Source organism: Cariama cristata, unplaced genomic scaffold (assembly GCF_000690535.1).
Source record: "Cariama cristata isolate BGI_N322 unplaced genomic scaffold, ASM69053v1 scaffold38462, whole genome shotgun sequence".
NCBI lineage: Eukaryota > Metazoa > Chordata > Aves > Cariamiformes > Cariamidae > Cariama > Cariama cristata.
The window spans coordinates 1-14,478 of NW_009606196.1; the positions used below are offsets into that span (position 1 = coordinate 1).

Sequence of the window (14,478 nt, forward strand, 5' to 3'; positions counted from 1 at the left end):
CAGAGCATCGGGCTGACCTTGCTGGTGATCGTGGCCACCCTGGCTTGCGTGCTGCTCTTCATGCTGTGCGGTGAGTCTCACCCGCTCCCCTAAGCGAGAGGCGAGGAGGTGCGGGAGCGCTGGCCTGGCTGTGGTGTGAAGCACTGGTGTGTAGTGCTCGTAAACCCTACCCTCACCTCCCAGCTTTCTCAGTCTCTGGTGTTTCTTCCTTTACTCAGATTGACTGAAGGAAATGAAAGGGCACAATGCCCCGGGTTCACAGCGCCCTCTTCTCTTTGTTTCCAGATAATTTTGAGCCTTGAAATGCTTCCAGAACTTAATTCGGTGACTAATCTGAAGCTGACAGTTTTTTTTTTTTAGTGAACAGACTACTGAGCAGTCACTCGGTGCAGCTTGTACATGGGTCTGAAATGCCAGTGAATGGAAGGAGTAAACTCCCTCCTGGTACCCCTCAGCTTTTGACATCTGTTCGCTAGACTACATTGAGAGCAGCTCTTAGGAGGTTTTTTTCTTATGTGGATCCAAGACTTGCTTTTTTTTTTTTAATGCAGAGAGAAGGGTTATTTCAGTGGGAGGCACGACTTGCAGGTCTATTGGAGTTCTTGGAAGGAATCAGCAGTGTAGTGTGTGTGGGTGTTGTGATAAGTATGCTGAACTTGGAGCTCTAAAAAAAACCCACCCAAAACCCACCACCGCCAAACTCAAATTATGTTGTAGCCTGGGGTGAAAGGCTTGTGAGATAAAAAGCAAATGCCAGATGGATTTAGAAGTGATTTTTGAAAACCAAGGGAGCAAAGTGAAGAATCAGCTGATATTTAATAGGTAAAAAAATTACTGTGGTCAAAACGGCAAAGCACTGTGAAAAGATTTGTGTAATATCAAGGGACTGGATTGTAAAATGGGAGGTGAAATCCAGTATTAACATGTATGGAGTAATGCACGTAAAAAGTGTGAAATGTATGCATGCATAATTTATGTGGGGAAATATAATGGCTTCAAACTGAGTTGTTAGTATTCCAAAGAAAGGATTAGCTGAACTAATTGCAAGCATTTCTCCAAAATAGCTGTTTAATGCTTTATAGCAAGCAAATAGGCAAATCAAACATTAGAAGTTTAAAATGGAATAGAAAATGTCATTATGTTGTTACAGGACTCTAACATGTGCCTATATCTCAGTGTATTTTCTTGTTAAAGTGTACTGCCTTTTTTAAAAAAAAATAAATCCTAGTTTCTTCTTAAAAAGATAGGATGGTAAGAGCTATGTAATGATTTCTGCGTGAAGAAACTCTGAACAGGTTAGATCTGTCTAGCCTGGAAAATAGATGACTGAAGGAAGGGGGATTGTTATAAAACTGAGTAGAATTAAAAAGGTGGACTGGGAATGGTTGTGAAATTTCATCCTTACAGAGGAATTGGAGTACTTAAAGTTAAATGATCAAGCAACAGGCTTAAAGCAAAAAGTTTTATTTTACACAATGGGGAAATAAATTGCAAGCTCATTAACAAATATTTTGGATGCTGAAACTGTTACCGTTTAATGTTCATGGAAGAAAGGTCAATGTCTTTAAGCCATAGTATTGAAACGAAGAAAGTTCACTCAACAGCAAATTAATTGCTGTTAAGCAGGTATTCTTTATTAGCAGCGCTGGGGTCGCACTGGGGTTTCTCCACCATAAGTGCTCCCCACGACTGGTCGTTCTGGTGTCGTTTATATTTACAAGAGTATTGCATATTAATTTCATAGACAAATAAATCATTAACATAAGGCACACCTTTTCTTAGAACTAATTAAATATACATAAGCTAATTATTCGGCGGTTGTACTGCCATCCGGTGTCCTTTTGTGGGTATTACAGGATCTCTGGTGGTCTTTTACTTCCTCCGGTGGTCTTTTCGTAGTCTTCATCACCTGTCCTTTTGCTGAACTCTTCCAGTTGGCAGTTTCTTGGGCATGCGTAGAAAATAGAGGCTTACATGATACTTTGTTATCAGAACCTCACAGTGAATCACTCTGTTTTGTCTTTCTCTTGACAGTCATTAGTTCTTAGCTAGTTTTCTAATCTAACATTTTGTCCTTCACAACTTGTTTTAACATTCGTTCTCTATCTACAAGGTCTTTTGGTACCTATTTCACTAATTATTTAGAAATCACAAAGTGCATGCTTTTGCAACTCCTTTTCAGTTTTAATACTCAAGTAAGGAAACTTCTGAAATACAGGTAACTGGGGCTGCAAAGGGTATATGAGGGTGCACCTTGTATACTTTACCTGGTCTTGTGCTCTTTTCCTGTACATCCTGTACTGTCCATTGTTACAGACAAATATCCACTTAGGTCACATTTTAATTCAAGTTTCTATATGCTCATTAGGCATTGTCTGGCCACTTTTCGTCTTTTAGAAGGTGAAATATGGTACTTGCTAGGGTTTTTATGTTTTCAGAATGTGCATATGAGATCTTTGCTTACTCTCATGCTGAAAGATTATAATGAGCTTGCAACATGCTGTTCAAAATCGAGAACAAGGATCATTTTCTCCAGGCCTTTCTGCTTTTGTCTGTATGTGACATGGAATTGAAATGCTAAGGATTTCTTTAACTTTGCCTGCTAACTTAAACATCTCTAGTGCTTTATTTTTCTGAAGAGAGCAAAAGTAATTAATAAATTATTTTTAAGTGGCTTACAAATACTTAGCAGTTTGGGGTTCCGTGTTGTAGATTCAATGAATACTTTGCTTTGAACCCTTCATTGTATTTTATTTTCAACAGTATCAGAGCTTATAAAATGATTGCTAAAAGTCACCTAGATTTCAAAAATACTGAACACAGGAAGCTGACAGGTTCATTGTTTTTTTGGGGGAATTTGAACTGTTACCCTGTTAAAAGTGACTCAACAGAATTTGGTAATGATTTACAGTATTGGTAATGATTTTTTTCCATCATACAGCATTTATTAATTAATACTGGTACACTTCTAGTTCTTGTGCCATGATTATTAATGGAAAAATTTCAAGGAAAACAATTTCAAGAAAAAACTTAGTACAAGCTACTTCCAATTTAATTGTTTATCTGTGCCAGTGATAGGCAGTTTCTTACCCACCTTCTTGCCTACAGGTCTCTCTTCTTTACAACCTGTTAGACTCCCAGGGAGACTGCCACATATGGCAGGATATTAGTAGGTGCCAGCCAGTGAGACATACAAATTAATGGACAAACTGACACAAGAATGGCTGGATATAATCTTAAATAAGCTTGATCTGATGAGAATATTTTACAGCCATCTGATGACAGGTATTGAAACAGCCTTATGAAAAGGACTCACAGGGTCAAGAGCCTAAAGGGCTGTAACTTGGATTTTGAGTGGCTTATAAAAGGACTTGTGGTATGAATGCTTGCAGAGAACAATAGACTTAAATATCCAGGAGACATCCTAGAATCATGTGAATTTCTGCTGCTTATCACAAATACGATGTGATAAGTGCTATCAAAACTTAAATAATGGGGGGGAAAAGTCATTTTATCATTTTTGTAAAGTAAAAGGACAAAATTCAATGTACAAACTATCAAAAGTTATTTGGACCAGTTCTTCAGCCATGTGAAAAGCAAGTGTTTATGCCTGAATTAGACATTTATGTCTATAAAAGTACTTTGAATAAATGACTTGATTTCTTTTTCTCTTACACATTTCTGGATGCTTACAACTGTTACTTTCAATGTTAATCGGAATTTGTTAGGAAACATAGAAGGCTTGCAGCTAGCAACATCTCTATTTATAAACTGATCATATCTGACACAGAAACCATTAAGGCACTGTAAACATAGCATTTTTTCAGTTGCTCTTTTAAAAGTGGGACTCAGGTAACTTGCTTCTGCTTTTTTATTCCCACCTTTTCTGACTTCCTTTCTCTCGATTCTCTCTGGTGATCTCATTGCTGCTTTTGTGTATTCCATGTTCCTCTGCAGATGGGGGGAACTCATGCATAGTCAAGGATATAGGATAAGATAAAATACCAGCCAAGGTGAGCTCTAGTATTGTTTACCTCTGTGTATTTGTTTTATTTTCTCGATGTAGCTCTCATGGAGCTGTGTGAAATTGCAGAATTGCCTTCAGTGGAACAGATGGAAGCGTTCGTCTCATTTGGCAAGAGAGGCTAATGAGATGTGGTTTGAGAGGCATGACCTTAAAACAATAATTATGTAACTCAAAGTGCTGAAACAAATGTGTGGTTTGCTTTACAACTCAGTTCAGTTGTAGATGGGAAAACATTTGAGCCCTAAATTCTACCTGAATAACTGTTCTTTAATGCTTTGTTTAAAGTTTTGTAACTATCTTAAATGAGTGGATCTTTTAAAATACTTCAAAAGATGAGGAAAGTCATGCTTGATTAGACCAGCAATAAAGAGAAAATACCCTTTAATTTGAAGTTGAGTTTTGAAATTTACAAATGGAAGATGAGATGAGAGCAAGTTTCCTTGTAATCAGTCAGCAAGCAGCATGTGGTAGAGTGTTGCATTAAATGGGACCAGGTTTAAGGAGCTGTGCACAAGCAAGCACTGCGTCACCTGATGTCTTCTGTTATTCCAGTATCAGAGTAGTGTATACTTCCTTTAGTATGATCTTCTCCATAGCAAAGCTACCCACTAGGGTAGTATATTATCTACATCTTAAAAATAGCGCAGCATTACAGTGACTTGTCTGTGGTCACAGAAGACATCTGACACAGACCTCGGAGTAGAACCCTGTTCTCCCAAATCTCAGGTTAGCATCTAGATCTCTGTGCTCTTTTTTTTTTTCCCCCAGCTATAGCTGCCTAAGATTTTCTGTGATGGACTCTTCAGCATTTGAATACAGGCAACATTCAGCTTGGTGATACCCCAGTTCTAAATTAATCTTCGTGTGCTGAAGTAATAGCATCCTATTTTCAAATTGGTAGGGACACAGGTTAAATGATCTTGCAAGACTGCACAGGAAGTCTATAGTAGGGTCAGAAATAGAAGCCAGATCTTCAGGCTCTGTCTTGCACTGTTACCGCATCACCTTCCTTCCTTTCTTGGTTTCATTTGTATTTCACATAAGAAAAATCAGGTTGCTTTACCCCAGCAGTCCATATTAGCCCTAGGGTTTTTGTTTCATTTGCTCTTCCTGATTCAAATGAAAGAGGAAAAGGTGCTCCACTAAAGAAAACCCTCTGTTAGCTTTTGCATACAAGTGAGTATAAGGTGAATGAAATACGTGGACCTGAGGCTTGTACCCCTCACCTTTTGAGGGAGAGTAGCAGTGTAGTCAGATCACTTCCTTTCCCCTTTACAAAGAACTAAGACCTGGTGTAGGAAGTAACAGAAAAGAGAGCTTTAATGAAGCATAGTCAAACACAAAAATCTGTTTAACATCCTGATATTGCATAGATGTTACTTACATCAATCAGTAAAAGAGGCTTTTACTCATGGTCCCATCTTTGCAAACACATTGCATTATTTCTAAGAGGGGTTGACGTACATTTGGTCATCAGTGGCTTAAATGTCTTTGGATGGCACCTGGCTGTGGCATTTTAAGTGAGACAGTGGCTCCCAGCTTTCAGTGAGTACTAAAATCTGCAAGGCTGGAAGCTGCTATTTTGCCTAGATGTGAAATACTGTTTGTGTCTGGTAGACAGGATTTCTTGACTGCTCTGGATTTGGGTATCTGCTACACCAGGAGCTAGAGCCCCCCACTTTGTGTTGCAATGATGTACTGTTGAATCGGGCTTACTTCTTTGAGAGGCAGCTTATTTCACTAATTAATGTAGAAATATTTTATGTTATAGTCTGCATGTCATCCCTGCTTGTTTGCTGAAGAGGTATTGTAGGTATGCTGTTTGACTTCCACAGGTTCAGTCAAGCTAAGGATGATTTGAAAAGGTAAATCAAATGGCTAAAGAAAATAAAGCAAGCACTGGAAGACTGATTCAAATAAAATATTTTTTGTGTGGTGAAGTTAAACCAGTGGGACTTCTTTGAGAGCAGCTTATCTGAACAAAGTGGAAGCATTTGAGATGGAAACCGGTGATGTCAGTTACCTGTCCAGGAAGAGCTCTACTGCAAAAGAGCTGCAAAGCTAAACTGAGCTGCATAAAGACAAGAATGCATGGAAATGCCCGTTTTCCTTTTTTGTGTATTTTCAAATTACTTTACAATTACTTTCTTTTTTAAATACACTTATGTAACTTACAGTTCTTCAGTATGGCGTGATGTCACGTGTTACCATTTTGCAGTGTTCTTAAGAGGTTGAGAAATTAATAGAAAATGTATTGTCTTCTAAATCAGAAGACAACTCAGTACTGTCAGTCTGCCTCCAGGCTTGCTTTGTGTGTGTGGTTTTGTTTAATGGTGTATTTGGTTGATATTGCTGCTGGAGGGAGTTTCTCTTACCCTTGTTCTTTAGTAGTCTGGTCATTTCCAAGGAAATTCTTATTTGTTTAGTAACAGTGAGATGACAGGGAGTCTCAGCTGAAGAGGCAGTCTTAACTTCATTCAGACAAGTGTGTTTGTTTAGGGGATTTTTTTTTTTTTTAACTTTCCATCCAAGCTGGCTCTGTAACTAGAGCAAGTGAAAGAAAGAAACCTTTGTACTTTGATTATCTTATACCTAAATGTCTCTGGTATGAGCTGGGAGATCTTGTGAGATTTTGAAACTCTAGTTTTCAAGCCTGGTTGCCCTCCTTCTGTTATCATTAGCTAAGCCTGTTGTAATTTTCTTTTCAATGCACTGCATCCTGGTTTGTTTCACCTGGCTGTTATCATTGGTCTGGTTGTTTGTCGACTATAACCAGTCTTGTTGGCTGATTATTTACACTGTCTTGTTTCTAGTCTTGATCTAGAGAGCTCTAAAGTCTGTTTATGGTACTCAGTATGCTGGATACTCAGACCATTGTGCTCCAACTCAAACCAAACATGGAAAAAAACTAATGCTACTTTTTTTTGAGAGTTTCTACGAATGAACTGTGGATGTTCTGTAGTATTTCTCCTCCCCACCACCCCGCAGTGATTCTATGTGTTAAGTGGCCTATTTGCAGTGATAGAGGAAGCATGTGGCGCTTTGTCTAGCCTAAGTTAAAATACCTCCCTTAATGGGGTGTTTATTTATACCAAATATATTCAAGTCATGCTTTTTTGGGAAGGCCCTGAATATTTTTGGCTCTTCCTCCCTGTTCCCGCCTCTGTGGTGTTTTCTGGAAGTAATGTGTCTTTTTCCAGTAATTCACTTTGCAGGTGTTAGTTAGGATTTTAAACAACCCCAACAAAAAAAATTGTGGCTGAGAGTTTCCCCTGCACACACATATGCTTAAATGGATTTAGAAGAATGTACTGTATGCTTTTCATGCACTTCTAAGTCTAGTGTCTCAAACCGTGTCAACAAATTGGGGAGCTGAAAACACTTTTAAATGACTTGTAATATTCTCCTTAGGTCTCACTTTCTTGCAAGTGTCCTATATTCACTTGGAATATTTTAGGCATTTTCTTTCTCATGTGGACTAGAAATGAGCATGGCTTTTGGAAATTTGGTTACTTCTAATGAAGTTTAGACCCACAAGAATGGATTGATTTATGGTCTTGAGAATGCACAAAGCAATGAAGGTCCTAGAGACCTGAAATACCGCTCAATGGAAACAACTTTCAAAAAGTTGCTACTTCAATTTTTACTTCTAGATCTGAAAGAAAAAAGATGCCAAAACCAGATGTCTGCCATTGAGTTTTTTTCTAGGTGCAAGGAGACTTAATGCATTTGTGGGACATCAGATTTAATTTAATCACAAGTCACTTAAAAGTTTAGATATTAATGGAAAAGGAAATACTTAGTGTAGGCTTCAGGAATTAATTTAGGTCACAAAAAGTTGTCATATAAAAGCTCTCCTCCTGCTTTCCTCAGCAGCAGAGAAGTTATGGAAATTAAAAGTCTGCAGGATGGAAAAAATATTCCGGGAGGGAGGAGGGGAAGGGTGGGATCTTGTTTTGTCCTAAGCAATGGCCTGCTTGTATTGGCATGACTGTGATTACAGAAGAGGAAGAAAAATAGTGGTGCTGTGGTTACAGAAGTGCCACTTATGAGACTTTCTTCCTTTTTTTTTTTTAATGTGCCCCTGTTGTCCATGCTCAAAAGTCTGTTTCTGTTGACAGAACCTGAGGACAGGTTTCCCTAGCTCTTAATATTTGCATAGGTCTGCAGTATAGACTTGAATAGCTAGCAAGACCTTCTGAACAGAGAATAGGAGTGTTCATTTATAGCTCTATACAAGACAGGTGGTTTTTGGTGTTGCAAATGATGCTTAGATAGTGTATGTATTGAAATAGCTGTTTTAATTTTATGATACTTAACTGTGTATTTCACAGAAGTGACATTCCTGTTCTATGGATGATAAAACTTTATTGGTTGGCTAGAAGAAAAGGGATATCAATAGTTCTCAGCTGGGTAAAACTCTAGTCTCTCTTGATATAAATGCTTAGCTAAAGGAGACCTTTTAAAAGGAAGATTTTGGTTTAGGTTCAGATATATTTATATCTGCTTTTTTAAGTTCCTTGACTACTTGTTAGAGAAACACTTATATAAGGGAGAGGAGGAGCTGGATCTTAAATATTTTTCAGAAGAGATTCTAGAAATGTGACCATCTCAACTCTTTACTTGCATAGTTTTGGGATCCCAGAGCATTTCAGCAAAGGATCAGAACAGAAATTTACCAGAGAATGTTAATTTTACTTTAATGGGATTTGGGCATTGTGAGAAACATTCACCTATGTAGTTTTTAAGAGAGGACAAAGTCTGTGAAGCAAAGGTTTATTTCAGCGCTGGGTGCACGGGAGATCACCCACATGATCCTCCTGCATGCACACTGGTTAGTCCAACTTCCACAAATTTATTTAGGACAGTCATTCATATTCATGTCATTTCTCGGAAGTCTTATACATATTTAAATGATTTCCCCGAAGTTATTTACATCTATTCCCTCCCACTTGCATCTGCGCACTGTTGTCTAGGGGTCTTCTTTGGGGGTCGTGGTGTGAAGTCTCAAAAGTCTTCCTCTCAGTTAAACTTCTTATTCCAGTGCTTGTGCTCCATTGTTTCAGCAACATTGCAAACCCAAGTGGGCAGTTAATCCTCTCTTCCAGATAAGGATGGGAATGTGCCATCCAGGAAGAGGCTAATCGTGGCTAAGATAAGTGGTGTCTCCGTCCCCATACTTATCTTAACCCTGTATCTGAATACATAATGCCCTGTCTCCGTCCCCATTCTTGGGTACTTGGAGACTTCCATTCTTTCCAACTGCCTATGACTTAAGCAAAACTACAATATTATTTATCACAGGCATGGTGAGGGAACACATTGAATTTGGGGGATGTAGTCTTTCAGTGACCATAAGGAAGACCTTGTGCATTTCAAAATGGGATTTATTATAAAACATGGTATTAATTTCAAGATCTTCAGAAGTGTGCTTAATAGTGATTATGTAATGCAGCTTTTAAAATCTGATTTTTCAGAATGTGTTTGCTGAGTGAGAGTAGAAACTCTCGTGCTACCTTTTTATAGTGCCTTTGTAATGAATCCTAAGTCCTTGTTTTAAGTATAACCACAGAAATTCCTTTTCTCCTGACAGTTAAGACCTTTATCTGTGCAATGGTGATCACCTGCTTACTGCTTGCAGTGGCAATACAACTTGCAATGTGTAGGTCCTTGCCTGGAGCTTGAATGTTTGCTTCTAGATGAGGATGAACTTTATCAAGTCGAATTGGTATTTATAGAACTGTAGAAAGGAGTGGGTGTGTTGTAGGGGGGTGTTGGGGTTGAGAGTTGGCAATTAGAGGATGGGAGCTGATCAATTTTTTTTCTCACTTTTCTGGTATACTTTGCCTGAGAGCTGACTATCAATTTGTATAAGTAACTAAGCAGTACCTTTTTTTTTTTTTTCCTCCTGCAGGCTGGTATGTGGTCTGGCAACTGTTTTTGTCTAAATTCAAATTCCTGAGAGAATTGATAGGTGATACGGGGTCCCAACAGGGAGACAACGAGCCTTCAGAGACTGAAGCTGAACAGGAGGCTCCACCCTCGCCTCAGAGAGGTAGACAGAAATCTGCTCGACAGCGAAGGGCACCTACAGAAGACACAACTTAGTTGAACTTCTAACTATGAATATGAATGGTTAAGCACCTCTGCACTGTGTCATTGAGTGGTTTGATCTTACTGAAAAACTGTCTTAAGAGGTAATATTAAAACCTGTGGACCTTTAGTTCTGAACTACCAATGTATGCTACTTCAGTGGAGGTTCAGGGAGGGCTTCAGCAGCCAGTCATAGAATACTAGAAGAAAGGAGGAGTAGAGAGAAATCTCCATCAGAAAAATGCTGAGCTGCTGTCTCTGCACACAGATTAAAAATACGTCCTGGACCATAGGCTTGGCCTTTCCATTAGTCTGAACACAGTGAACATTTCAGACTTGAAATAGTTTCTAAATTATTTTTTCTTAACAGCACTGTAACCACATATAGTGAAATTGAGTTTTATTTCCTTAGCTATATATGAATATATATTTTTCTTCAACCTTGAGAATGCATGTGAACTTGAAAAACGGCTGAAAGAATGTCCTGCTTTATATATATATAAGAATGTGACTAAAATCTCACTTTAGAATATTTTTTAAAGTATAAATGAAATCTGAAAAATCAGTATTAGATGCACATGATTTGGATTTTTTTATTATCTACTTTAAAAAAAAAAAAGCCAAAAAAAGGGATTAGGTGGTAGGACCAACAAATTCTTGGTTTTGGCATAAGAAGGGTTACAGGTTAAACAGTCCTGCTAGGTTTCTGTATGTTTTTCCTGAACCTTTACTCTAAGTCCAACTTGTATTGGACTGGGGAAGGTGCTTAAGTTATGTACTCACTGTTTAGTATTCTGAAGTGTCATTTTTGGTTTTGGATACTAAGCACTTCTCTAGTTCACTTTGTACACCTTTACATCAGGTATATGGTGCCTGACGTAACTTCTTTCCTGGAACCAGTTAAGGCATTCTGACCAGTTTGGTAGACATCACTGTAATACTTTGATAGTGTTATAGCAATGAATTTGGTACCTCATGTTTGCTGGAGGACTTGCTGATTTTTACCGGTAATAAGCAGTTGCTCCTGTTTTCTTTGAGAGTGAGTTATATAGCTATTTTGACAGTGCACTTCAGAATAAAGAGCTCCACTTCTGTTTATTGAGCAACTCTGAAGATTGATGCATGAGATCTTTGGAAAGAGGAACAACATGCATGTACCACCTCTGATGTATGTATGAGAGAGAATTACCAACAGGTCCTGTCATGAACAGCTTCTGTTTTCTCTCAAAGCTTGGATATGTGGTGGTGGCTGGATCATTGTTCCCTGTATAAAAACTTAAACAGAACTACAAAATTGGTCTTGTACTTTGAGCTATGAAGAAGTTTAAACCTATGACTTCCAAACTTGTGGTTTGGTTCAATTACATGGCTAAAAGCAGCAACACTTAGCTTTTTCATCAAGTAGGCCTACATCTGGGAAAAGAGTACTCTTAATGCCTTTATGTTTTAATTTGTCATCTGTGAGTACTGTTCAAAAGCTAATGAGAGTATTCACTTCATAAAATGACTTGGATGTTTCAGTATTAATATATATAAGATCAGCCCTGACCTTCCTTTGGAGTCTAGAAGTCTGTGTTTTGTTTACTAGCATGTATCTATAAGCATGCTTTGTATTACAGGGTTACATTTTCAAGCATGATTAGACGGTGCTATGCACATATCCTTTAAACACAAGTAGAAGTATTGATAGTCTCCTTCCTCTGTCCTGTCTGCTGTCAAGGGAATGCCTAATGATGTGTTTTGTTTTTTTTCTAATAAAATTTCCATTTATTCAAACTGAGCAAAAGCAATCGGATTCTATTCCCTGCTGCTTTCAGTTGTTTGCCTTGCACAACTTAGAGACACAAGAATATTGTGACATTGTCTTTTCATATGATAAGACTTTCAGTTTAGCAGTGCTAACCAAGTACTGGTACATTTTTCTTAAGAAACATCTTTAGCATCTTTGTCTTAAGCTTTGCTAATATAGGCTTACAAATAAAGATACTTTTTTTTTTGTACTGACATAGGGTATTGACACTCCACTGCGCTTCACTTTTACCTAGACTTTAGTGCACAGAAGATGGCAAAAAGTTGATGCTTGTAGTATCGCTGGCTGAGATAAGTAACAGTTAACTCAGTCTCTGCTTCTAGTAGCTGTGAAGAAATGTGAAGTTACAGCAATATATATAGCTAGTTAGAGTAGCTCTAAAGGTGCAAGACTCATGACTCTGCAGCAAGATAATGAAGGAAAAAATCCATGTGGGGTTGAATGTTGGCACTGATCAAATATGCAATAAGATGGATGTGGAACCTCTGGGTAGCTCATCTACTCTAGCTAAACAACTTCCTTCTCCCTTCCTTGCTCTATGTAGGTGTATGTTTCACTCCCCAAAATTATTTTCTGTCTTTTTTTTAAACAACTGATGCTATTTTTTTTAATGTTGCTGTGACATAGCTGCCAATAATGCTGTCTGCCTAGTGTATAACTTTAATGATCTTATTAGCAGCAGGCCAAAGGTTTATATTATGTGATTTGGAAGAATTTTGGAATGCTCGTGTCTTCTGTCAATATATAACTTTTCCTGAAGGAGTTTGTAGTAAAAACTTTGTACAGGGCATTTCATGCAAACCTGTAAAAGTGAAGCTGTATGTGTGAAAGCATACTTGTGATAAGACCTGGGTTGTGATTGCTGGCAGTCCAATATACTCATGTCTTTGAATATTTTTACCAATGTACTTCTGAAATGTTATTGATTGGTAAGCACTTAACTTTGACCCATTCAAGTCTGAAACTTTATGAAGGCAACAGGTTACACAGTTGGTCTTGTTTAGTAGGATCAATTTTTAAAACTGTTTATTGCCTTATTGTTGCAGCTATTCTCTTGAATGTATTTTGGGTTCTTACTTTAAGTATAGTCATATCCACTTTACTGCAAGGGCTGTGCAACTTTGAATAAGCGGTAATTACCTATGTTGTGTGTGACAGTTAATTGAAAACAGTTACTGCAATGAAGGCTGGAACAAACGGTGTAGACTAGTGGGAAAAAATACAAGAGCTGTTGCTAAAATTTGAGTGGTTTAGACAATTTTGTCCATGCTAAGTTGCCTAATTCAGACCTGTTAGGGAGCCACTAAGGTTATTATCCTGGTGATTTATTGTTTGCTCATGAGGCTAATTCTATGCAGTTCATCCACTAAGCACTGCTGCTGTAGCTATTTGCAGTAAATGCTCTATACTGTGCTGCAATTTGTGAGCAACTTGCTGCTTAATACCAGGTTTTACACTGAACTAGACCTGTGTGTATACTTCTGTTTTGTTTGGAAATGGCCAGCATAAAGAAAGTGTTCAATGTGGTCATTTGCTTCTTTGGTGTTACGATACTGTGTGTAAAGCTTCTGTGGTTGTCTGTTTTCATCGTTAACTATTCTTTTAAACTGACTGCACAGATGAAAAATAAAGTAACCAGACTTGACATGAATATTTGACCTGAGTGATTTCCTGACTTCTTTTGAATGGGATTTTGCCTGTAGAATAAGACCTCTTGTTTGAGTGTGCAACACTACAAAAGAAGACTTGTCAAGACTCATATTGTAGCTGGTGTAATACCTACAGATGACTTCATTTGAAAGGGCAGGTTGGTATGTATCTTTTAGAGCAGTTGTTACTGAAGGTGGTTTTTCTGCCTTGTCCTTGAAAGTTGTCATTTCATTTTAGCAATTAAAAAAAAACCCAAACAAACAACAGGCCCAACAAAAATCAAACTACCTCTTCCCTCCTTTTTTCTTGATTCTTAAAATTGGTTGTAGACTTTCTAGTTTTTGTAAAAGTATGTTGGTAAAGTAGGAAGTTCTTATTTTGGAAATGAAGATGTACAGGAGAAGAAAATGAGCACATGCTTCATCACTGATTGCTTCTGTTAGGTAAAATGCATAAATTGAATCCTGGGTTCTTTTATTGAATAACAGGAGATTAAAAGAAGATTTTTTTTTTTTGAAGAAAAAAAAAAAATCTCTTTAATCTTGAGGGAATAAACTGCTCTGCTATTGTCCTACTCTTCTCACTTATAAAAATGGGCTACTAATGGAGTACAGTAAAATGCCATGTAACTTGAGCGCTTGGGTCTTTTTCACCCCAAAAAGTTTGTGTTGTATGTGGGGGTGTGTGTTTGGGGGGCTAATATAAGTGGGAATAATTGGTGATGGGCTACTGGTGTCAGACGCTTGTAAAACACATGCTTTTCCACTTTGGTACTGATCCCAAGGAAATGCTTCATGGTCTGTTCCAGTGGAATGAATAAAGGTGCTCTTGTACCTCTGCCCAAAGTTCCACCCAAGGCTGTTTTAATTGATACTGCTTCCTCTCCCCACAGGCATTC

At 38.0% G+C, this 14,478-nt stretch overlaps 1 protein-coding gene across 1 annotated transcript; it reads left to right on the plus strand.

The window, feature by feature from the left end:
* Positions 1-3: 3 nt before the first annotated feature.
* SMIM13 (small integral membrane protein 13) lies at positions 4-10,135 on the plus strand (the record flags this gene model as incomplete). Its single annotated transcript, XM_009696260.1, has 2 exons — positions 4-70; positions 9,942-10,135. Coding segments are annotated over 2 exons (261 nt in total), but the record flags the coding sequence as incomplete, so codon positions are not given.
* Positions 10,136-14,478: the final 4,343 nt, after the last annotated feature.